Raw genomic sequence first — 23,717 nt, forward strand, 5'->3', positions numbered from 1 at the left:
AATATCTGTGACTTGTAACTGTTCCTATCAGAAGCTGTAGTATACAACCATTTAGTACCCAATTATGATGACTGAAAAGCTGCATGGATTTATTACATTTCTAAGGTGGCTATATTGGTATAGGCCACATGTATTCTTAGAGAGCAAACTGGTGTTTACTTACTGGGTTTCCGAGGTATCCTGGTCTCAAAATTATTTTATTTGAAAACTTGGAGATGTTTTGCATCAGGAAAGGTTGGTTCTCTGCCATCGTTTGACCACATAGCTTGATCTTTTACAGATCGAAAATTGTTTCTAGAACTATTATACAAATTAAATGGGAAAAAAAATCTTCAATACATTTCCTGTATTTGTAGTCTGATTTTCTGTGAAAGAGGCCAAAGAAAGTGACAAGAACGCAGTCATTTTCAAGGAGAAAAGTAGAGAAAACACTCTTGACAAAATGAAAACTTACTCAGAATATTCAAGTATCTTGAACAGTACTGTGAATTGAAGCCCCTACTGAAACACACTTCTCCCTCAATAACACAACATTACAAAAAAGTGCCTTAGCAGAAGGATTACCCCAGGTTATAAGGTCTGGGAGTAGAAGACTAGCACTGCTCTCTGAGGCAGCAGTACCAGTCCCACTGGTTTCTGAGGTGTGAAACCATGTGTACTCATGGTTTCATCAGAAACAGAAATTCAACGTAGTTGTTATTTGGCTCTGAAAAGCTAAGAATTAGGGATATTCCTCCCACCTTTGAAGAAAGTACTCATTCAGACACTAATAATTAATGCTAAGCACTTGCATAGTTCTTTATGTTCAAAGTGATCTGTAGAGTATTATTACCCAAATTAAGTGAAAATACCTTTGTTTAGGGTTTAGCAACTGTCCACATTTCATATTTCATAATAATTATTTGAATTAACCTAGTTCATGACCTTCATTTATTTGCGTGTTCAGAAACAAAGCCATGCAGCGGTGTTTGCATAATGAAAATTAAAAGCCCAAGCAATAACATTAATGTTCTTTTAAATAATTAATTTTAATGCGCGGAAGTGTGAGCAATAAATGTTTTATTATAAATCCTGATGTGGTAATTAATCCAAGTGATTAGGACCTAATTGTGTGTTCGTAGAAAATACTATATTTACAATCAAAGTAGGTTTTTTGGAATCCTGACGCTGAGGCGAGACATGAGAATGGAGCGATAATTAAAAGGAAACTTTTATGCATTTATTTTTAAAATTGCTGCGTCAGAAATTAAAGGAAGTGCATCCTTTATTATTTGAATAATTGTTTTTTCAGTTCTTAAGAACCTTTTATTTTACTATATGCTTAATTTTTTGCCATATGATTTCTTATACATCCAATTAAATTCATCATAAAGGTACACAGGCTGTTAAAATCAGCTAGCAAATACCTTTGGGTGCCAAAGGGTATTAGTTTTATTAATTGTTTACACCTGCAGCCCTATTGTGCCATAAAACATATTATTTTCATGGAGAGTTAGTCTCCCTATAAGAGACAGTAGTTCTCTAGAGGTGGTGGTTGGGGTAGCCACATCGCACACAAAATGAATTCAGATCTGCCCCAGAGCATTAGAGCCATTCTGTGTTTTCACAGATAGAGTTCATGGAGTTTGGGACATCAGCTGTATTCTTTGTCATTGTTTTCCCCAGCAAAATTGTTTTATAACTGCATTATATACATCTGTGGTTCAGTATAGAGTTCTGCTTTGCCATTTGTGAGGCTGCTTTGTTTAAACAGACTCACTTAGCAGATGACATAGCCTTGCAGTAGTGCAGTAAGCTTCTGAAATCTTTTGTTACTTCTTGATCATTTCTTTTTTCCCTTCTTCCTCCCAACTGTGCAACAGTATCAGAGTAGTCTTTCTGATGATATGATCTTTATTAGTGAAATAATATGCTCTTTCTTTGGGGCTCTTGAAATATGTTCTAACGATAATGGTAATGACTTTGATTAATATTTAATCCCCATGCTGCTATGTTCTTATAATTTACAAGATCTCAAAGGTAGCTGGGGGGAGGGAAGACAGGTTTCAGCCTAAGTGTTTCAGTATGAGAGTGCTTAGGGAAAAACACGCCTATGTTTTTTTTACATCTTGTATCTGTTTTCTAACCTGATTTTGGGTAAAACCTTTCATAGCACGGCCGTGTTGTTGACAGGGAAATTCATAAGGTATAGAAGTCATGCTGGCAATGGCTTATTTTTCATGGCATTTGACTCGTTGCTGTATTTGTTTATATTGCATAACAGTCGTCATTCCTCTGAATCATCTGGGAATGTGAATGCAGAGGGCACAGACACAGCAGTGTGTGCTGGTGTGGAGCGGGAAGTGGCTGAGGGGTTCTTTCCTCTTCGTGTTAGCAGGGGAGCTAGGATTTATAAATACAGCAGAGCAAGCCCAAATGAGTTTCCCCCTCCACTCCAAGAGTCACAATATTGGTGTGCAGTCTCACAGAACCAAAATGTCTCTTGCATATATGCAGAAATATTTTTATGGTTTTCAGAGCATGGAAAATTAAGGACAAAATTCTGAGGGAAGCAGTAGTAATGCACCATGTTGGAATGTTCTCCACAAGACTTTTTGCATTTTAACAGGACCCTTAAATACCCAGTCAGCTGATAGCAATTATCTGCTGCTACAGTCGTGTTTGGTCATTGCTTCAGTCTGACAGTTTTACCTGTTCTTATATAAACCATTGTGTTGCTATAAGCATGTTTAATTTAAAAGGTATTTTTTCTCTTCCTGTTCAAGATTATTTGAATAAGAATATGTTTGTTTACAGAGCTCTCAAACTGAGGATTGAATGTCTAGAGAATTAGGAACTCTATGTATTTGTAGTTACGTAGATTCTCTCAATTTACTAATATACTGTAAATATTATGTACACAGCAAACTTGAATGAATTCAACATATGGTTAATGTTTACATAATTAATGAGATGCCAAATTATATTAATATGACAAGCCATACACATAAAAGCACATGATGCAGAGTTACCAGGAGCTGAAATTTGCCACACCTTTTCTTTACTTCCTGAAATGCCTGTTTGCCAGGACAGGGACTCTGATCCAGAATTGTTCACTGAGTTGTGGAAATTGGGATTGAAAAATCAATTACTTTTTTTTTAACAAACGGCATTAAATAATGTGTCAATGTTAAGGCTTGTTATTTTTTCGTTAAACAATAATTAGTATGTTTGATCCTAACTTTTAGTCTAAACAGAACATTACCATTTTGTTTATAGATGAATTAAGCATAGCTAGTCTTAATGCACAGTTCTTTTAGAAGGAGGAAAGGTGAAAGGAACAATTCCTTTCATTAGTCAACAGTTAACAAATATTTGGCAACATGGTGTTTTCTCAGTGAGGGTTCAATTGTTTTTCAATGAAGAAAAAGTGCAGCAAAGTGTTTTGAGAATACTGGGAGAAAAGAAGAAAAGTGGCTTATTCTTGATCATAGCTTGTTTGATTTGCAGCTTATATTTTATTGATGTTAATACCCTGTACTTTATAATACCTTTCAACATAGAATTTCAATCATTTCAGTAATGTTAAGTAATTAAACCTCCCACCGGTTCTGCCAATGGAGGTGTATTTATCATTATACCTATTTTGTAAGAGGGTAAACAAAGACAAAAAAGGTTGAGTTACTGAAAAGAATAATCCAGACTCCTGTTTGTCAGATGATGTTTCATTAATGGCTCCCCCTAAAATATGCTAGAAATTAAGCATGTATAACAACACATGTCACTCCCTGAGCTTAATAAACTCACATAAAACTGTGCTGGAATGTGGAGAGAATATAGAGACTTTTTGCTTCCTCACGGAGAGGCAGACTTCAGGGAGCTGTATCTAACCATCATTTGAAGATGCTAATTCATCTTTCTAAAATGAGTTCAAGTAACTTCACAGTTTCTAGGGAAATGTCAGAATTTTTTATTTGGGACAACATTGTCCTACACCAAAGCTAGGTATATTACTGCTCTCTCATGCATGCATGTATCTACACCGTGATATTTAGGTTCTCATCCATGCGTTCTGCAAGTACTCTTCTCATGGTAAAGTCACACAATTATTTTATTCTAAGTTTGGCTTGGGAGAACTTTCTGGAGAATGATTTAACTGATAGTAATCAGAATGGAAAAATATTTCAAAATTGTTTGAAATTTAAAAGAAACTGCTGGTGTAAATGTAAGATAATTATTTTCTTTAATATGCAGTGCCAAATATTGGAGTTTTTCTGCTACTGTTGTAATCTGATAGCTAATAATATGGCTGCAAGCAGAGTTCACTTCAGCAACAAAGAAGCTGTTCAATTCTGAAAGCAATCCTCTCCTTCTGACACGTTGGCACCATCATAGAGGGAAATGTCACGGTCAATATAAGCACATTTACTGACAGTTGGGTTTTTTCCTATTTTACTGAAAACTGTTTGAAATTTGGCTTTTATCAAAAACAGAAACTTTGACCGCTCCAAATGATAAAACAATAGTTTACAGCTTAGTCATTTTCCAGTTATAAAGCAATATTTCAATGAAAATAAACAATGCGTACAGGAACAAGGCAAAACAATTACTCAGAGAAATTGTTGCATTCTTGCCATCCGAGCTTTCTGATTTCCAAGAACCATCTCCAGTACAAACTAGACAAAAAACAGTGGGTTTTGTTAAATTGAGTAACTACTTGCTGACCAAGATAAAATACAGTGTGAAAATGTAATTAGTACCATGCAGGTACGTACTGAATTCCTAAGCAACCTATTACATGAAAAAGAGATACATAGATGAAAATAACTGCTATATATTCAACTAATTTACAGACTGAACATTACCCAGCTTATATGGAGGTCTTGTCCTTCTGAGAGGAAGTAAAAAATTACTTCCTCTTCCTAATTAAAGCACAAGCACCTTTATTAGGAAAATGTGTGGTGTTTGTTTGATTTGTGTGGGTGTTTTATTATTACTGGAGTTTCTGGAGTTTTTTATAAGCAGGAATATTTTTGTATCTGTATGATTTGATACTGTTCTGTCATATCTCAGTAAGAAAAGGAATGATTTCAGGCAGTTGCACATTTAAATGCTCAAAAATCAGAGCAAAGGAGTTAGTAAGCCAGCTGATTTGAGAGTGTTGTGGCCAGATATGGCAGTGTTAAAGATATAGTTTTATGTATTGTTCTCTACTCATTTAAACTCATGGAAATACTATGGATATGAATACTGTGAATATAAATACTATGAATACTATGAAGAGGTTTAGGTCTTTAGTTTCCTATTCTGAAGGAAGGGTCTCATTCTCCTGTCTCACCGTGGGTAAGACATGGACTGTACCCAATCTGGACTCCATGCAGCTCAGAGCTCAGAAGGCATGAGTCTTTTGGTGTCCTCTGGTTGTAAGGGCACATGGAAACCTTGAGTAAGCCATTCTGTCTGGAGCAGTTACCCCAAGGTTCATTCCCCATCCCAAGAACTGCCGTGTGTTTCATCTTCGCTCCTTCCATGCCCTGATGGTTCTGCTGGGTTGCAGCAGACAGAGCTGGTGGCAGAGCAGAGGAAAAATCTCTTACGTACAAGTGTGTGCCTTCAAGTTCTCCTTGTGTACAGAATATGTGAAACTTAGCCAGCTCCAAAGCTCTGACATGGTTATGTCTTCAGTTTAGCAGACCACACTCTTCTGGCATGTGAGCAGTCTCACTGATTTTACTGGAAGTTAGCTTGAAGCTAGATGGCTTCTGCAGGGCTTTACTGAATCATGGTATTTATCAGGACTGTCACTGCAGAACTGTCAAAATATCACTGCCTGAAAAATTCTTCTCTTTAAATGGACGAGCGTGTGATGTCATCATAACTGCATTTTTATGTAAGTCCTTGTCATAAAATAATTTTGGATTAAATGATGTGTTCTTTTCATGTTGACAGAAAATAATTCACTCTTAATGGCAACAGACTGTTGTATATATATCTGAAAGTTAAATATTTTGATTCACACTTAGGATTTATTAATTTTACATTGTTACCAAATGGTATTTCAAAGTACCAGATCAGAATACCATGGTTCAAAGTCTAGTCACTCATAAAGTCATTTTCTTGTAAACTGCTCTGAAAATGGGGATGGCAAGGAGACAGATAGAACTACAAAGAACAGAGGGCAAATGGAAGCATTTTAGTGTGTGGTAGGTTTGAGAGCAATCTCATTTTTTATTGTCTCTATTTGAACTTTTGCAAATGTTGTTTCTGTGGTGTTAATAATAAATCCAGAAATGCAAAGCTGTTTGTTATCATCTCAGTCTGGATTTGTCTAAACGTAAAGAAACTTAAAGAAATAACTCATTGATTTAAAGAAAGAATTGATCCTCAGTGTGCAAATATTACATGTACCTAATCCAGATGAATGCAGTGCAAGTGTGTTTTTTTTTCATGTGAACAAATGATGGCAAGACTGCTCTGTTTGGACAGAACGTATTATTCAGACATACTTTCACCAGAGCCAGGGTAGTACTGGCTTCATGAATACTTCAGCACTCTGATTCTGTGCTGCCAATACTTCTGACACCCTTCAGTTCCTGCACTCATGCCTGCTATTGCTAGTGCTACATGAGCACAGTGTAGGTCTGAAGAAACAGTTAGGTTTGCGTGTGATAAAAATGAGAGAGACGCAAGGATGTTGCCTGCATGTAAACTCACCAAATTCTTTAAACAGTTCTATTAACTGGAAAAAACCCACTTGATCGTAAAGAACTGTCCCATACTCAAAGTATCTGGGGTATTTTAAAAGGTGCATCAAAGAATTGCAGAATATTGCAAAAGCGTGATAATTGCACATTCTCTCTTGACTTTGTCTTCTGCTGTCATGCACATCTTAATGCTGCATTTTAAAATCTTTTTAAGTTATAAACAAGCTATTCTATCTCCCATGGCCACGTGTCTGCAGCTCACAGTTGTGTTTTTCTTATTTTTTCCTTTTTGCTTCTCTCAAAGAGAACATTTTTCTCCACCAAAGAACTGTATTTAAACAGAAGTTCTGCTTACAGTGGGGGACAAAAAGTATATTTGTGTTTTGTGTTTGTATAGATACAGACATGCATATAAATAATTCAGTATATCACCTTATTTTCCTGCTATGTATATTAGTTCAGCTTTGCTTTCTTACTTGTGGTACTGTGGTACCTTCCTCCTGGCACAGAAAAAAGGTTGGTTGCATTTTGAGAATCAGAAAATAGTGGCACATCATGAACCAGCAGCATCTGGTGTACTCAGCCTCAATCAGCACTTGCGAAAGGAACACGGTGCTGCAAGTATGTCTTTAATGTTTAATAGGTTTTTGTAGTACAACATTGCTCCCTTTTACTTTCTTTTGAGTGCGCTAATTATCATATGTCTTTGTATGTACTGCATTCTTTTGCAAACATAAATTCATGCACGAGGATTTCATTTCTACTATGGGTCTAACTGAGAATTTCATAGCTACCATGACTACTGGAATTTCTGTATGTTAACCACGTGACTCATCTTTTGCTTGCAAACATTTTTGTCGTAACTGTTTCAAAACAGTTTTTGAGGTAAAAAGATTCCCAAAATCTCAGAATACTCTCAGAAGTAGATTGTATAAATGGATACAGTGTGATTTTTGAGCATCCTCTTAATCTACTTGTCAGCGGAAATAGAACTTCTGACTAGTGCAATACTAAGCCATCTACTGTAGTGGGCTTTATCATGTATTTTGGGAGACTTGGAACTACCAGTAAAGAATCCATAAATGTTACTGCGAGATGAGAGCACATGTACTACCCAACATATTATCCCAAGGAAATCTCCAAATTGATACTGCTACTGGAAAAACAAAACAGAACTGCACTAACACCAAAAATAAACAACAAAAGAGGAGCTTAAGAAATTAAGCAAAGATATAAATCACTATTGGTTCCCAGCCATTATTCCTCCACCTTATAAACTGTCCTTATTTGACACTTGAAAACTTCACCATTCTGTCTCAGAAACAATACCTAGACACAGTTACTTTCACACCTGAAGTTGATGCTGGCTAGCACTTAATTGCTAGAGTAGGTGGGAGCAGCTGACTGACATGCTCCTTTAGATGCCTCTCACTGGCAAAAAGCAGTGGCAGCTGCAAGAGTGTGAGGGCTGTGCTACTAAAAATTACATGAAGTGATTTTTCTTTGTTTCTTTGTGAATCTCAGATAAGAAACTGTTTATTTTGGAGGAGTTCTTTCCTGTTCAAAACTGCAGCATGCTGCACAACTGTTGTGTGGCTGATCTTGCTGAGGTCCAGTGACAGTAGTGGCCATAGCTGCAATTGGCATTCCCCTGAAAATAATCATGCTCCATTTAAATATTTATAGGTGATGAGAGGAGTATCTAATTAGCTTTTTTAAAACCCAGATCAGTTCAGATTTTATACATTTCCTTCCTACTTCATGAATTCCACCGTGTGAATTATTCTGCAACAGTTTATTTTCTTTTATTGCTGCAACTTTTATTTGCAAAGAACTGTCATACTTGGCAAAGTTGTAACAAGAGTTCTCACACATAATTCTTAATTTCTACATATTTTAATATTGGATAATACTTAAAAATATGAAAGAAAAATCTCTTGGAAGAATGAAATTAAATGGCAGAATTGAGCTATAGGAAACTCAGAAGACCGTAGCTTTTAAAGAGTTCTATCACTTAGCTTTGCTGGGTCTGAAAAGCAAGCTCTACTATCAGCATTTCAGTACTTTTATGTTGCCTTTCCAAAGGAAAAAGGAGTTGGATGCAGGCCTCAGTTATATCTCATGGGGATAGTGTTCTGTACCTTAAATTACAATCAGATGTATTTTAGTTCAGACGCAGTTTTCATCTGAAAATTGGTAAGAAGCCTAATTATTTGACCAGGTTACTATTTACACAGACCACTGTATAGCAGTCTGTGTTTTATCCACAGCTGGCAACATGTGAACCTTGAAAGGTTTTGTTTTGTGTTTGGAACAGTTTTTAAAAAATCTGACTCTGTTCATTAAATGAAAAAATAAAAGATGGTAGAGATTGCTATGGAGACAAGATGTTATATAAACTGTTCATTTTAACTCTTCAGAATATAAAAATAGCAAAGAAGCTTGGATGTTTACAGGCTTCCAGTCTGTAAGTACTGAGTAATTCCACAAGAAGCAAAGCATTCTTATGCCCTTTGGACTTCTGTTGTCATGTAGCGAGTCATGTCCACATTTTGAAAGCAGTCATGCATTTCCTAGACTGGAGAGCATGGAGCAGGGAAAAAGAAATAGAAGACTTTCTAAGTAGTCTTTAATCTATACACTTCTCATTATGTTGTTCTTCCAGCAAGTACTAAGATGATCTGTTAGTTGAAGTACACAGGAAAAAAACATGTATATTCTGTAATTCAAATATAGAATAATATGTATAAAAAATGGAAAATAAGATTGTTTCACTGTTGAACCTTTTAGCATTTTACAGTGACAGTGTTACAGATAGAACTGAGATAGGGTTTATTTATCTGACAACCTCCTCCACCCAGTGTTGTTTTTTTTTTTCTGTGCCTCAGACATTATCTCTGGCCTTGAAAACGGCTATTATTCACTGAACTTTGAAAACAGTTCAAAGAATCACAGAACCATAGGAGTTGGAAGGGACCTCTGGAGATCTAGTCCAACCCTCCTGCTAGAGCAGGTTCGCTACCGTAGGTTACAAGTAGGTTAGAGGATGGTTTCCTTCCATATGAAACCAAGTTATTTCCAGATATCAAGTTACATTAAGTATAATATTCCCACCTTCTTCTCTTAGTATAAATACTGCAGGCAGATGGATGTGAAAGCTGTCTAATCACAAAAAATAATGAATTTAGCTAGTGTCTACAGCACATAGTGTTTAGAATGGAAACTAATGGTAGGGCAAAGGAATTCGAACACCACAGGCTTCAAATATTACTATTAAAGAATGAAGGTCAGTACTTTTACAGAAAATGATGAACTACACTGTGCCATTTTTAAGAGACTGAGCATAGTATTGTAGCTGAATGTCCCACTAACACTGTGGAGTCCACCTCAGTGTGGACTGGGGGTAGAAGCTGCAGGTCGGCGCAGTGCTGAGAGCATCCTGGCTTCCCTTCCTGCAGAAGCCTGGATCCCTTTATGGAGGTTGTAGACAAATGAAAAATACGAGGCAGAAATGTGAAAGTCCATAGATTTCTCCTGGAGAACAATCATACTCAGAGTATTTACTAAAAACAAGGTAGTAGTCTTTCAGGCAAAGGATTTAATTACTCTCTTAGCTGTGCATAAGCCATCTTGTTGGACTCTGGAATTAAGCGGTGCAGTCTGATTGACTCTTGTTCCAAAGAGGGCCATTTAAAATTATAATATTGTACCTTTTAAAATACAAATTCTAGTCTTGACTGCCATGAGAAATTGTACTACATAGAAGGCAGAGGTAGTGGTGGGTTATGTTTAACTTGGGAATGTTTTTCTTTCTTAGCATATGCAGCTTCTTTGTGACCTCCCTAATACATTAATGTAAAGGCAATATTTTTATCCATAGTTGTGTGGTTTTATTTATAGGCTGTGTGTGGCAGAAAGGTAGGATTGTGGTGGCATTCTAGAAACAGCATACTTACTTTGCTTCCTAATTTGAAGTAAATAAAAATCTTTGTTTTGTTTGGATGTTTGCAGGGATTCTTCCTGACAGTGTCACCAGAAGCAGTATTAAAAGTTGCTACTCAGGCTTCTGCAAACAACAAGATCTTCAGCTTGAATCTTTCTGCACCATTTATTAGCCAGTTCTACAAAGAGCCTATGATGAAAGTCATGCCTTATGTGGATGTCCTTTTTGGAAATGAGACGGTGAGTCTTACAAAGATATTTGTCTCTTGCACATACCTGTTTGTGTCTATCAGCCCGCTTTCCAGTCCTCCATCATACAGAAGGACAGTGACCATCTTAGATAACACTGGAGAATTAAATCCATAATCACAGGATTGTGAAATGTCAGTTGATGCCAAATATGTAATTTGACCTGTCAGATCTGCAACTTGCTTGTTTTAGTCTGGAGACATGTGAGGAAATTACTCCAGATTAAAAAAGGAAATCTCCAATGTATTAGCTGCTTCCTAATAAATGCCCATATACATGATGCACCAGCCCTGCAGTTACATTTCTGTGGGGAAAAAGCATATGAAGGGCCATCATGGAAGTGCTGCTACTCACTTTCGTACTCATATGCCTTTTCTTGATAACATTTCTGTGTTGAAGTAGACCCTTTGGAGAGAAGTTGTAAGAGAAAGCTAAAAACCAGTCAATTGGTTTAGAAGTCTTTCACCAATTTTTGTCATGAATAGACTGGTAATTTGTCAAGGAAGGATTATTTTCACTATACAGCATTGGAGAAACATCTTGCATGAAGTCTTGCCTGAAAGTCCATGGTAATAGGTAAACTGAATTCCAATTTTACTCATTGTAGTGATATCATTTTAATTTTTTTTCTGTTTCAGAAAGTGCTCTTAAATATTAGTTTTCTTGGCACAACATGGTTTAATAGATAAATGTATCTTGGAAAGTGTGGCATACCTAATTGAAGTGTTGGCTTGTCAAAGATAACTATGTTCGTACTGGAAAATTATGGAGAAGTGACTTATTCCTGTCAGTGATTATTCCTGGTTGTGACTCAGGGAGTTACACCAAAATAAATCAATTTTTCTACTATTGCTGTCTCAGATCAGGGCCTAACACTGTTACAGATACAATACTTGAAGAAGTATTTTTAAAATTAAGGAAATTGTAATGTTTTTAAAGTAGGATAGGAAATCTTTCTTAACCTGTAGCTAGCAAAGCAAGCAGTATTTTCTTGATAATTTGCTGTTTTTGCCAATTTTTGCTTTATTCTGTTGTGTTGGGTTTTTTTTGCAATACAATCCTCACAAGCACGATACTGAGCGTTCTCATTTAATAACAGTATATTATAAATTAAAAAAAAATCAGATTTCACAAATTAGGTAGACCAAGTCTAATTAATACTTGGGTGCAAAGCTTCAGAGAAGCTTCTGGGACTAAATATGTCTGATCTTCTATATAAATATTTCCTCATTAAATTCGTATCACAGGAGTTCATAAGGTACTGTTTTTCAGAAGATAAAATGTTGATCGGTACTATTTGTATATTTGCATACCTAATAAGCAATAGCCCACTATGGCAACATTCCAATTTTGGAAATTATATTCAGACTACCTTAATTTCCCCTGCCATTTCAGTTTGCTGTGGTATTTTTCACCTGCTGTCGTAAAATATCGTGTAGCACTGTTGTGTGTATTAAAGCATTGAATATTCCCTACATTTTCCGAAGCATCTTAGTGTCTTTCAGGTAAAAGATACTGTTTAAACTAAAATGAACGTCTTTAGACTTGTATGTAAATACTTCAGAGTACAGGTCATTTATGTTCCTTTTTGCACGCCGTGTACTTGAACTTTGTAATCAGTTGAAAATCCTGGTCATCTTTTAGTCTCTGCTTTCAACTACGTAAACTGGTCGTTGCTGCTTTTGAGTTGTTGAAATTATATTCACAGTGATTTATTCTCTTGTCTTTCTGTATAACTTGAAACCACACCCTTGGCATGGTATACATCCGGTTTATAATAGCTGCTGTATTTTGTAATTGTCATTCTTTCTACTCTTTGCATATGGTTTGTGGTAAAGAGGGGTTGCAAAACTGAAGAAAAGCTTACTTTGACATGTTCTGCCTTCTGGTAGCTTCCTTCTTTGTTTATTGTTTCTATATTCATTTCGTTTGCAAGTACATTCAGAACTTTTTTGTCTTTATGCCTGCCTTGATGGGCAGAGAACATCTTCAGCTAACCAACACCAAGATTTTGCTCATTTACTATGATTTCCTTTTGCATTTTGCAAAGTTTTCTATCAGTTATGCTAGTTTAGTTAAGTACTAGAAGCACATAAGTTAACATACAAGTAAGGCCCCCGAAGTGGCGTGGTTGTTATTTTATTAGTACAACAATAGCCTCAGACACAATTTTTATTCCTCTCTGTGTTTGTCTTCACACTACATTATAGACCAATGCAATTTGATTGTTAAGCACTGAGCTGTTTATTTTTTTTTTAGACCAATAGAAAAAACATCCAAGAACAGCAAGATTCCAAATTGCTGCTGTTCCTAAACTAAAAACAATTGGCAAAGTGATTTTAAATTATATCTTCTACTTGAAAATTTACATCTGAATGGAGATTGGTTATTTCAAGTTTCAGCCAGATGGCAATTAAAACGGGCAAGTTATAAACCTCTTGGAATAAATGTTCTAGTTTACAATGTAAATGCCAGCATACCCTTATCTGCAGTCGAGACAGTGAGCGCGGTGGTAGGAACTCAGCACATTTATCGGTTCCAGCACCAGCTCAATGACCACTGGTGTTTTGATCACTGTTTTAGATCCCTTTTATAGCTAGCCAAACATCTTGCCTTGGATTTTTGATATTATTAACTGTACTTCATGTAGCAAATTTAGTACAGAACATTCTGAATAGGAATAATTACATGTTCATTGCTGCTAACCAATTAAGGCCATTCTGCAGTTGTAGTCTAGCAATACATGACTGGAGAACTTGATTATTGTCATTGCTTTTAATTTTTATTAAATTAAGTTTTTTTTAAATAGTGTCATTTTGCAAATGATTCTTAGCAATAATACCTTCCAAGCTACCATAATCACTGGATAATTAACCTGCGAGGATTAAGCACACTCTACTTTGCCTCAGGATGCTTAAATCTCAAATAAGGTCAATTATCTCCTGATGGTAACTGCTTTGTCACAAGTTGCTACTTAATTCCTCTGTAGAGGCTCACCTTGCAATACATATTTTACAATTGAAAGTAACTTTCAGCAGCAGAATGTTCCAAGGAGTGAAAGCTTTTAATACTACGTCCTCGCACAAAGTTGTGCAACATTTTCTACACAGCAATTACCAGTTAAGGAGCCAGAATTTGCATGTATTTCTTTCCTAGACCTCTTTCCACTTTTCCAGTTAGGGCCAAAATTTGCTGTCTCTGAGGCACTTGCAACAGGGATCAGCCCAGGAAGCCCCGCTGCTGACCTACCGTATTTGCATCTGAGAGCCCAAAGAAGTAATGGCACTGGAAGGTGAACTCCAACTTCTAGTCTCCCTCAAAGATAAGAGTGGCATCTCCTCAGGGAATGAACTGCTCCTATGGGGAAAGGTCTGTTTTGAAACATGCAGGTGGGTCACAGTATCTTTGCTGTGGAGGTCTTCAAAATTCAAGGGACTCTACAAAGCTTTCATATGATTCATCCCTGCATGTGGCAGTCATTTGTGACTCAGAGAAGAGTGTTTATTAAGATATTGATGTGGTAAAGATCTTCTGGGATCTCTTCCTTTGCATAGGCAGGACATCACTGAGAAATTTTTAAATTTAGAAACTTCAGAATTATAGACATACTGAGCTCCTCATCTATTTGATTCACAATAAAAACCATAATCAATCAATATAGCTTGCACTATATAGTGTGCAGCGATCAATAAAAGATAAGGAGGGTGTGTAGAATAAAAATAATGGATTTTTTTAAAAGCAGTGGTATAATGAAGAATAGTAATAGAACAAATCTTGGAAATAAGATCTTCCTCTCTGATGTATAAAACTGCTGCTTCTAAACACACACTGAACAAATCAATTTCAACACTGTAAACTGAAGTTCTGCAGAGACAGATGCTTCTGCTACGTTTTTCAGGAAATCAATGCTGGTGCAACAGCTGAAAAGATGCTGAAGTTGGGTGCAAGACTTTATACTTGGACAAACAATGACAATAGCTTTAGTAATGGTTCTGGAGTTATGAATCCTGTGCTTTAAGAAGGTGTGTTGCCTTTGTATACAGTAAGATATGATGCAGGTCTTGTCATCATTTTGTCTTACAATTATAGTGAAATTGTAGGTTGTTTTTTTTTTTGTCTCAATTTAAAATGCTTTCAAATGATGTATCAAATACTAACATAAACATTCCCACAAATACATGTCGTTTAAATACAGTCTTTATGAACCTTTATGAGCCTTTATAAAGACACATCTCCTTAATGACATGGAATCTCTCTGATGGCTGATAAAAATCATTAAAACTGATAAATTTCCTTGAAGTTTTAAACTGATAGCAATTATTAAAGTTCTCCTGATATTGATCTTGCAATCAGTATGTAGTTTTGTGCTTATCTTATCTGTAGGAGTCAATGCAATTTTCTAGCATAAAATGGTCTTCAGTGCAAGGGTTTATATCAAAATGACAGCTTCCAAGCAAATTTGTCTGTTCCTTTCCTGTAGCTTATAACACGTTTGCAAACACCTTTCACTGCACATACTTTGGTATATAGCATTAAGATATGACACTTGGACAAACCTCACTCCTGCATATAAACTTGGGTAGATTATCACCTAGGACCAAATTGGCTTAGGAATCTGCCCACAGCTTACAAGAATGGGATTTAATAGCCTTTGTAAGGTGAACAAGCCACCTGGTGATTCTCTGTAAAGTGATGTATGTTCATAATGGTGTAATTGATCTGAATTTACACCAGTCTAATTGCTTCTGTTCATACACCTCGCAGATCATTTCCCACTCTTACTGCATGCCTTTTCACACTGGTGAATTGTCTGTTTCCAACGAAATGATTAAGAGGTAAGAGACAGGAGAAAATCAGGTGTCAGGTATAATTTGATGTGTGGAGGAAGTTTGACTTTTGATGAATGAGGAAAGGGAGGCAAACATTTCAATCTGTTCTTCCATATCAAGAAGAATAGGGATATAGCAAATGATGGCTGGTCATGCCATGAATCTAACAAAGTTGTTTTTGTAATTAATTTCACGTAAGCATTCAAAATCACTTCTGAATATTTGAAATTATTAGTAGAAGACAAACACTAAATTGTGTTTGGATTGAAACAAAGTGTCTCAAGGAGGCTCATTTTATTGCACAGTTCACTTACTTGCAAGTAAAGAGCTTTAAGATACCTTAATTCTTTCTCTTTGACTTACAGGAACTCGTGGATATTGAAGGATTATTTTTTGTAGTTGTTTGTAAGATAACCTCCTTATAAATTCCACCTTTACATTCATTTTCTAAATCTTTTTTCCTTCTGATTTGAGTTTTGAGAAATATTGTCTTAAATGAATTAAGTTGGGTGTCAGTGTTTTACATTCCAATTTATATGCCAGTATTTTTCATTTTCCAAAGGTTTTCAGAAACCTTCCCCACTGGTGAGGGTGATTATCTTCATTTCGTAGTCTGAGTGTGAAAGTGAGGCTTGCATGTTCCCTTGCAGGGAGTTTGCAGTTACTTTAAAAACCACAGCCAGGTATTCTGACCCAGTTTATTAAATACACATGGGGAAAAAAATTGTAAGGAGACAGCTCATCTTCTCTTCTGTTTCAGCAGATAGAGGTTTTTAAGGTCAACTGCTGCTTGTGTTTGCTTTTCTAACTGCTGTATACAGATGGCAATTTCTTTTTATAAATCTTATATTTAAGACTGCTGCAAAGGCTTTGGAAGGAGACTGGGAATTAACAATTATAATTTTGAGTGGAGAAAAAATAAATGTTATTTTTCTTTGGTGTCTTTGTAGAATCTTGACACCTATTTCCTGGTGTAGATAATGCATTTCCAACTGTAGGAAAGCTGTGGCATTTTAATATTGCTGCTTAATTCACAAAATTAACTTTCTCAGTATTGGAATATCTAATAAATTGTGGCCAAGTGAAAAATGAGAGGGTCTGTAGCACAGGGGAGGTTGATAATGTCAGTGGCGTGTCATAAAGATGTGCTGTGGGACGGTTGCTGAAATAGCCTTTGGCTATTTCAGCTGCAGACACTGAATCTGCTTCTTCCTCACTCTTCTCTCCCCATCTACCTTGTGAACTGCAGTGGCTCTCTGAGATGAAATGCTTTTAAATCATTTCCCAACCTTGTAGCTGTCATTGATAAAAGCCCTGTTACTTGAAATGATATGAATCACTGTAGAGTTAATCATACTTTATACAACAACATATTTTGTTGTGATTCATTCTGTTTCAATTAATCCTATTTATCTACATTGTCTCAGCTGCTGCACTGAAATTCATGAGTAATAACCAAGTAATTATTTTAGTATATTTTACCTAGTACGTTGTGAATGAAATGAAATTTGAGAGCCGAGTACTTAAATTGATATTTAGTGCTGCATTCAGTTAATGTCTAGCTATTTAGGTAATTTAGGGATCCTATCTCAAAATGGCTTTTTTCTTTTTATGGAAGACAACTAGGTATTTAGAAAAGAAACATACACTTTACCAACAGGCTTCCCATCTTCAAGCCAGAAATATTTTCTAGTAGTCTCCTGGAATGCTTAGGGATATTTATCCTTTCTTATGCTACGCAGCACTGAGACACTTTTAAGATTATGAATACTGTACAGAATGCAGCTCAAGATCGAACATGTCCCATGAGAAGGCAGATTTCACTGTATTTCAGCAGCCTGTGTTTTACTGACGATGATTGATAACCCTTTTCACTTTGTAGCACTTCCCAGAGTGTCTCATAGCACTTCATAAACACTAAAGCTCAGAATAAACCAAGAAGGTGGGTGTGTAGTCTTGTCTCTGTTTTACAGGTGGACAGTTGAGAGGTTACTTGCCCAAGGTCATAAAGCAAGTCAATAGCAGAGCCAAGAACAAGCAAAATTGAGTTCTAACTTTTTTTCTTCTGATAGAGTCCTGAAATGTTGTGAGCTGCTGAATATGTCTAGGACAAAACTCACCTGTCTGGAGGAAAAGGCCTGCAGAGTTTGGCTTTCAATTTTTAGCAAGCAAATAACATACATCTTTGAAAGCATTTTAAAGGTGAAATGCATGATTTTCAATAACAAAAATGTGAGTGCAAAGAGCAAATAAAAGCTGCATAAAAGCTGCAGAAATAAGGATAGGAAAAAGGTTAGCAATATAATTTGTAAAAAGTTGAATGGAGGCAGAAACTTCAATAAAAAGTTGTTTAAATCAGCATAAGTTCAGAACAGCTCAGTTTCACAGGGTTATTTGCAGATAATAAGGGTAAAATATTTTGGACTTTGTTAAGAAAAGTATTTAGATCAATTTTTTTTTATACAAAATGTTGGATTTCCTCTTCCAATCTATTTGAAGTCTGTTGTGCAACCAAACATCTCGTTCTGCAACCAAACATCTCAAACCCATTTTGGGGCAGGTGTTGCCAATCTGTGATTCAGAACTCTGTCAGATCATGCTAAAACCTCTTACATGGTCGAAGTCATTGAAATGTCTTGGGAATTCTCTCCAGTACTGTCCCTACTGGGTTTTAGGGCCATATTTAAGGTGCCATTCCATGATATGCTTGATCCCACCTGAATTTAAGTAGATGCAGAAAGGGCTGATCTTTCTCAGTCGCCCTTATTCTCTCTCCCATAACACAATCACCAAATCTGACTAAATGGCAGGGCAGTATCTGGTAGTGCAGAGGACTTTGAAGGGGAGAGCTTGATAATTGCTGTTTCAGTCTGTACTGCTAGGACCTTCCAAGTAAGACAGCAAAGAAACACAGGGACATTGTAGAACAAAGATTTTATTTCTGCACTATAGTATTTACATCAATATCCTTTTTAACTCTGACTTATATTATATATGCTGCCACTCAGAATGCTTTATCTACATGTGTTTCGCTCAGTCTCAGTGTATATGGTTAAGTTCAGGTACAGCTATAAAGTTCTTGGACAAAGGTCATTACATAAAAGAACTTGTATTTGCCTAAGGATTATGTATTGATGCTTTTTGTGTTTAAAATTTGAGTCTGAAAGAAGAGTGCATGAAAGAGAAGAAAAGGAAAGGATAGTCAAGGAGACAGCTGTGATGGTGTATCCTTCTTTGTTCAAAAGCGTGTGATCACATATCACAGAGAGGTCTGTAGGCTGCTCTAAATGCAATCTTGCTTTTAAATTATCATTTAAGGAAGGGTACTTCAGCTGGAAGCTGACTCGGTGCCTAATCCTAGTGGTATGACAAGCACAAGAACCAGGTATGATCTCTAAGTACACAGAATCACTGAATGGCTTAGGTAGGAAGGGTCTTTAAAGATCATCTATTTCTAACTCTCCTGCCATGGACATGTTTGCCACCCACTACATCAGGCTGCCCAGTGCCCCATCCAACCTGGTCTTGAAAATCCCCAGGGATGGGACACCCACAGCTTCCCTGGACAGCCCTTTCCAGTACCTCACTATTCTCTGAGTAAAGAATTTCCCCCTAACATCTAACCTAAGTCTGCCCTCTTTAGTTTAAAGCCATTTCCCTTTGCCCTGTCATGATCAGATAATGTAAGAAGTCAGTCTCCCTCCTGTTTATAAGCTCCCTTCAAGTACTGGAAGGCTGCAATGAGGTTTCTCTGGAGCCTTCTCTTCTCCCAGCTAAACAACCCTCAACCTTTCTTCCTTCACTGCAGAGGTGCTCCAGCCCTCTGAGCATCTTTGTGGCCCTCTTCTGGATCCACTCCAACAGTTCTGCATCCCTCCTGTACTGAAGGCCCCAGACATGGATGCAGTACAGCAGATGGAGAGTGCCCTCAAATCTACATCTCTCCAATTTAGCAGTAAAGATATGATGTGGGACCATGTGGAAGGTCTTGCACAAGTCCAGGTAGGTGACATCATTTGCCCTTCCTTTGTACACCAGTGCCATCATCACTGAAAGCTACCACATGGTCAGGCAAGATCTGCCCTTGGTGAAACCATGCTGCCTGTCTTGGATCACCTTGTATGTGCCTTCACATAACTTCCAGTAGGATCTTCCCAAGCACAGAGGTGAGTCTCACCCACCTGTAGTTCCTTTCTTCCTTTCTCCAGTCACCGGGGACTTCATCTGACACCCATGACTTTTCAAATGTGATGGACAGTGGCTTGGCAACCATCAGCCAACTATCAGCCAATTCCTTCAGAAAACTGGATTGCATGCCATCAGCCCTGTAGGCTTGTAAACATTCACCCTTATGAAGTGGTCTTAGATTTGCTCTGCTCTTAAACTGGGAGAGATTTTGCTGATCCAACCTCTGCCTAGCAGTTCAAGGACATGAGAGGCATGGGAAGCCTGGCTGCCAGTGAAGACTGAGGCAAAGAACTTGTTGAGTACCTCAGCCTTCTTCATGTCAGTTGAAGTCATGTCTGTTCTCATTTATCAGAGGGGATGCACTCTCCTTTGTCTGTCTCTTCTGACCAGTAAACCTGCTGAATCTCTTCTTGTTACTTTTCACATCCCTCACCAAGTTTACTTCCATGTGTGCCTTGGCTTTCCCACTCCCTTCTCTGCATGGCTGGACAGCATCCCTGTTTTCCTTCCAGGCTACATGTCCTTCTAGGCTTCCACTGCCTGTACATTTCCTTCTTTTCCCTCAGTTTGACCAGCAGGTCCTAACTCAGCCATGCAGATTTGTTACACTGGAAGATGGAGAGCTCTTGTGCCGTCAGAAAGGTATCCTTACAGGTCTTCCAGCTCTATTCTATTCTTGTGCTTCTAAGGAAAGTTTCCCATGGGACCTTATTCAGCAATTCTGAAAGGACCAGAAGTTCACACTTCTGAAGCTCAGGGTCCTGATTCTACTCTTAGCCAGATCCATGTTCCTCAAGGTCACGAACTCAATCAGGGCATGGTTCCTTCGTTCTAAAAATCTCCTTTTGCTGTTCGCATCCCCAGAAGATTGAAAAGCGGCAGCACTTTTGGTCTAAAGTCTTCCACGGGTGTTTTTTGCTGTATGTACTATTCCTTCAGACAGCTTGAAACTCATTTCCTTTTTAAATAATTTTAATTTTTATGATAATGCATCTTAAATTTAATGTTGCAGTTTATGTGTTCAAGCTCACTGCCAGATTAATCTTCTGTCAGGAATGTCCTGCATCACAGAAAACTCCAACATCGTATCTAGAATTTAAGCTGCAAAAATACAATGCAGTACAATACAGAAATACTTGTAGCATGCACTGAATTGATAAAAGTGAATAAGAAGCTTTCCTGTGAGCTTTTGTTTGTTTGATGGTTTTGTTTGTTTTTGAATGGGGATGGAAGGAAGACATTGGTCTTTATAAGTTTGTTTCCATGTTTTTTTGCATTGAAGCAAGGTCAGAAAGAAGAGCATAAAGTGTACATAGAAAGAGTGAGTGTTGGGGCCTGTTTCAACACCTATCACTGATAGATTTAGATTATCCCAACAGATATTTTTCCAGACTGTTCTTGGAGATCACTGAAGTAGATCCCATAACTTCCTTGCTTTGATCATCTTTGAGGCTGAAGAGAGCTTATCCCCTTTCTGTCCAACCTGAGTATTCTCTGTCACATCAAACTAAGCCAATTCTCTCAGGCTCAGAAGACAACTGATCAATAATCTCACTTTATCACTTCTGAAGTATTCAAAGATAATAGTGATACTCCAGCTCTTTCCTGCCTCTTCCATTTTCTGTTTTTGTTTGTTTGTTTGACTACAGGAACCATTACACAAAGTTCAGACCACTAAATGCCCTGAGGTAACAAGTGGCTATGTTGGCAAATACAAAATGCTTTGACTTAACATAGTCTTCAGTGAAAGTAATTGCACAGAAACCCTAGAGGCATGAGTATTCAGTAATGCAGTTGTAAGAAATGGGTCTTATTCAGTTCTCAAGACTCCTATTGAGATTTTGCTGTGAATGATACTTACATAATTGGCTTCTGCCTCATTAGCTGAAGAAGTTAAAACCACCTTGGTTTTACAAACTAGTTATAGAAATTTTTGTAGGTAGATCTTCTCTAAAGAACTGAATTCTTCTTTGTTACACACTTCCAGTGGAGACTGCACTTTTTTAAGCCAAAATAGTCAAGATTGCCAATAATCATATATTTCTTGTTTCCAGAATACACAGGGTTAAATTTATTACACCAAATTTTTAGCATCATAATGTAGTGAGACTTTGAATAATTATGTATAATATTACTTGAGTTCTCCCAAAAGTTGATCCTCAGGTTTTAAAAGTGTTACATAAGATAATGTTATACTTTCAACTACTTAAATTTTTCTCCTTTTGCCTCACTTCCCCAAATATAGAGTGAGAACAGCATCATATCTCACCGAGTTACAAAGTTAATCATAATTGAGCAGTGAGTATTGCAGAAATATCTACAAAATATCCTTTGAAAAATACTGTTTTCAGTGAAAAGTAGTAAGTTGGATGGCTAGAGTACAGTATATAGCTGAATAGATTTCAGTAGTGTGCATGCAAACCAAAGAGTTAGATGCCTATAAAAGTAATATGAACTCATGTAATTGCACTTTTATCTTAAAAATTTCAAAATGAGATCACTTTAAGATCACACAAGCTTTTCTTCTGGTGTCTGCTTGCTTTATGTGCTTGACGTTGCAGCCTTCCCCATTCTCCTCACATGAGTTGTGTGGTACCTCTGCAGTTCCCAGGGTTTTTATGCATCTCCCTGACCTCTTGTGCCACAGGTAGAGTCATCAGTATGGCACCTTCTTGCTGACTGAAGTGTTCCTTGGAGAACTATTTAATATCGCTCACAGTATTACTCCCATGATTAGCCATCATTGAACATCTGTTGCCTATCCAGCATTTTGGAACTGTATACACAGCTAGTTTGACAATCCTGTGGGGAGAGATATTTTATAACTGGATGAAAGAGCAAGTACTTACACTACTGAATTTTTCAAGAAAATATGCAATAATATTATATACACAGAGAATAAAAGTAGCTGTGTTTTCCAGACTGCATGAGAGTAAATGTTTCATGTAATAATTTCAATACTGAAGCTGTTTTAGAAAAAAGGTATAAAATGTGCACGTGTCATTGTACAAAAGTCTGTTCAAAAGTGTGGATTAGAACAGCTTTGATTATTCTATTTTTTATAAAACTTATATTAGGAGATAATATTGAAAACATACTCTGGATGTTTAGGAATAGAATTGGCAATGTCTTTATGATATTAACATATATTTCCATACCGTTACACAGAACTTATTTAAAACCTACAATTTAAACCTTGTTTCTTTTCTTATGTTGTCTTTCTCTATCAACACCTTCCTTCAACTTGTTTATAAAGCCCAAATACTGTTTTTATTCTGTCAAGACAGTTTCTCATCTGATTACACAGCTATACAGTAGTTTCATTTTTCTGACTTTCTTCATTGAAGAAGAGTGAAACCAGGCATTTGAACCCTCTTTTTCTAATTTGTATCCAGCTGTATAATCTTCTGTTACTAAGATTCCTACAGTTTATGAATTTGATAGGAAGAAATGTAATCCATGGATGTTTCATTAAGAATACTGAAAAGATACTATGTTCAAGTAAACAGTGTAAACATATTTTTCTTCGTGCACTGATACATACATTGAAGGTATTTAAAACTGACTTCCTCTAAACTATTCTTCATTTAGTAAAGTCTATATTTTGATTTTGAATTTAGAATTAAGATAATGGCGTTGCTAATACTGAGCATTTTGATTATTAAATTGACTTATTTTACAATTGAAATATGAATTTGTCACTCATATATGTGATCAAAAGGAAAGCTGATTGTGCACCACATGATGGAGCATATTCAATGGGTCATAAATATATATAAAGGTTACAAAAATATTTTATTGATTTCCAAATAATTTTTCAAATAGT

At 36.7% G+C, this 23,717-nt stretch overlaps 1 protein-coding gene across 3 annotated transcripts in view; it reads left to right on the plus strand.

Moving 5' to 3' along the window:
* ADK (adenosine kinase) overlaps positions 1 to 23,717 on the plus strand; it is a 269,224-nt gene that overhangs the window by 181,200 nt on the left and 64,307 nt on the right. For all 3 annotated transcript variants that reach the window (XM_052678245.1, XM_052678247.1, XM_052678246.1), the window contains one exon: positions 10,695 to 10,865. In XM_052678245.1, coding sequence (XP_052534205.1) covers positions 10,695 to 10,865 — 171 coding nt within the window. The remainder of the gene's footprint in view (positions 1 to 10,694; positions 10,866 to 23,717) is intronic.

The sequence above is a fragment of the Tympanuchus pallidicinctus genome, unplaced genomic scaffold (genome assembly GCF_026119805.1).
Source record: "Tympanuchus pallidicinctus isolate F22 unplaced genomic scaffold, pur_lepc_1.0 scaffold16, whole genome shotgun sequence".
Lineage (NCBI taxonomy): Eukaryota > Metazoa > Chordata > Aves > Galliformes > Phasianidae > Tympanuchus > Tympanuchus pallidicinctus.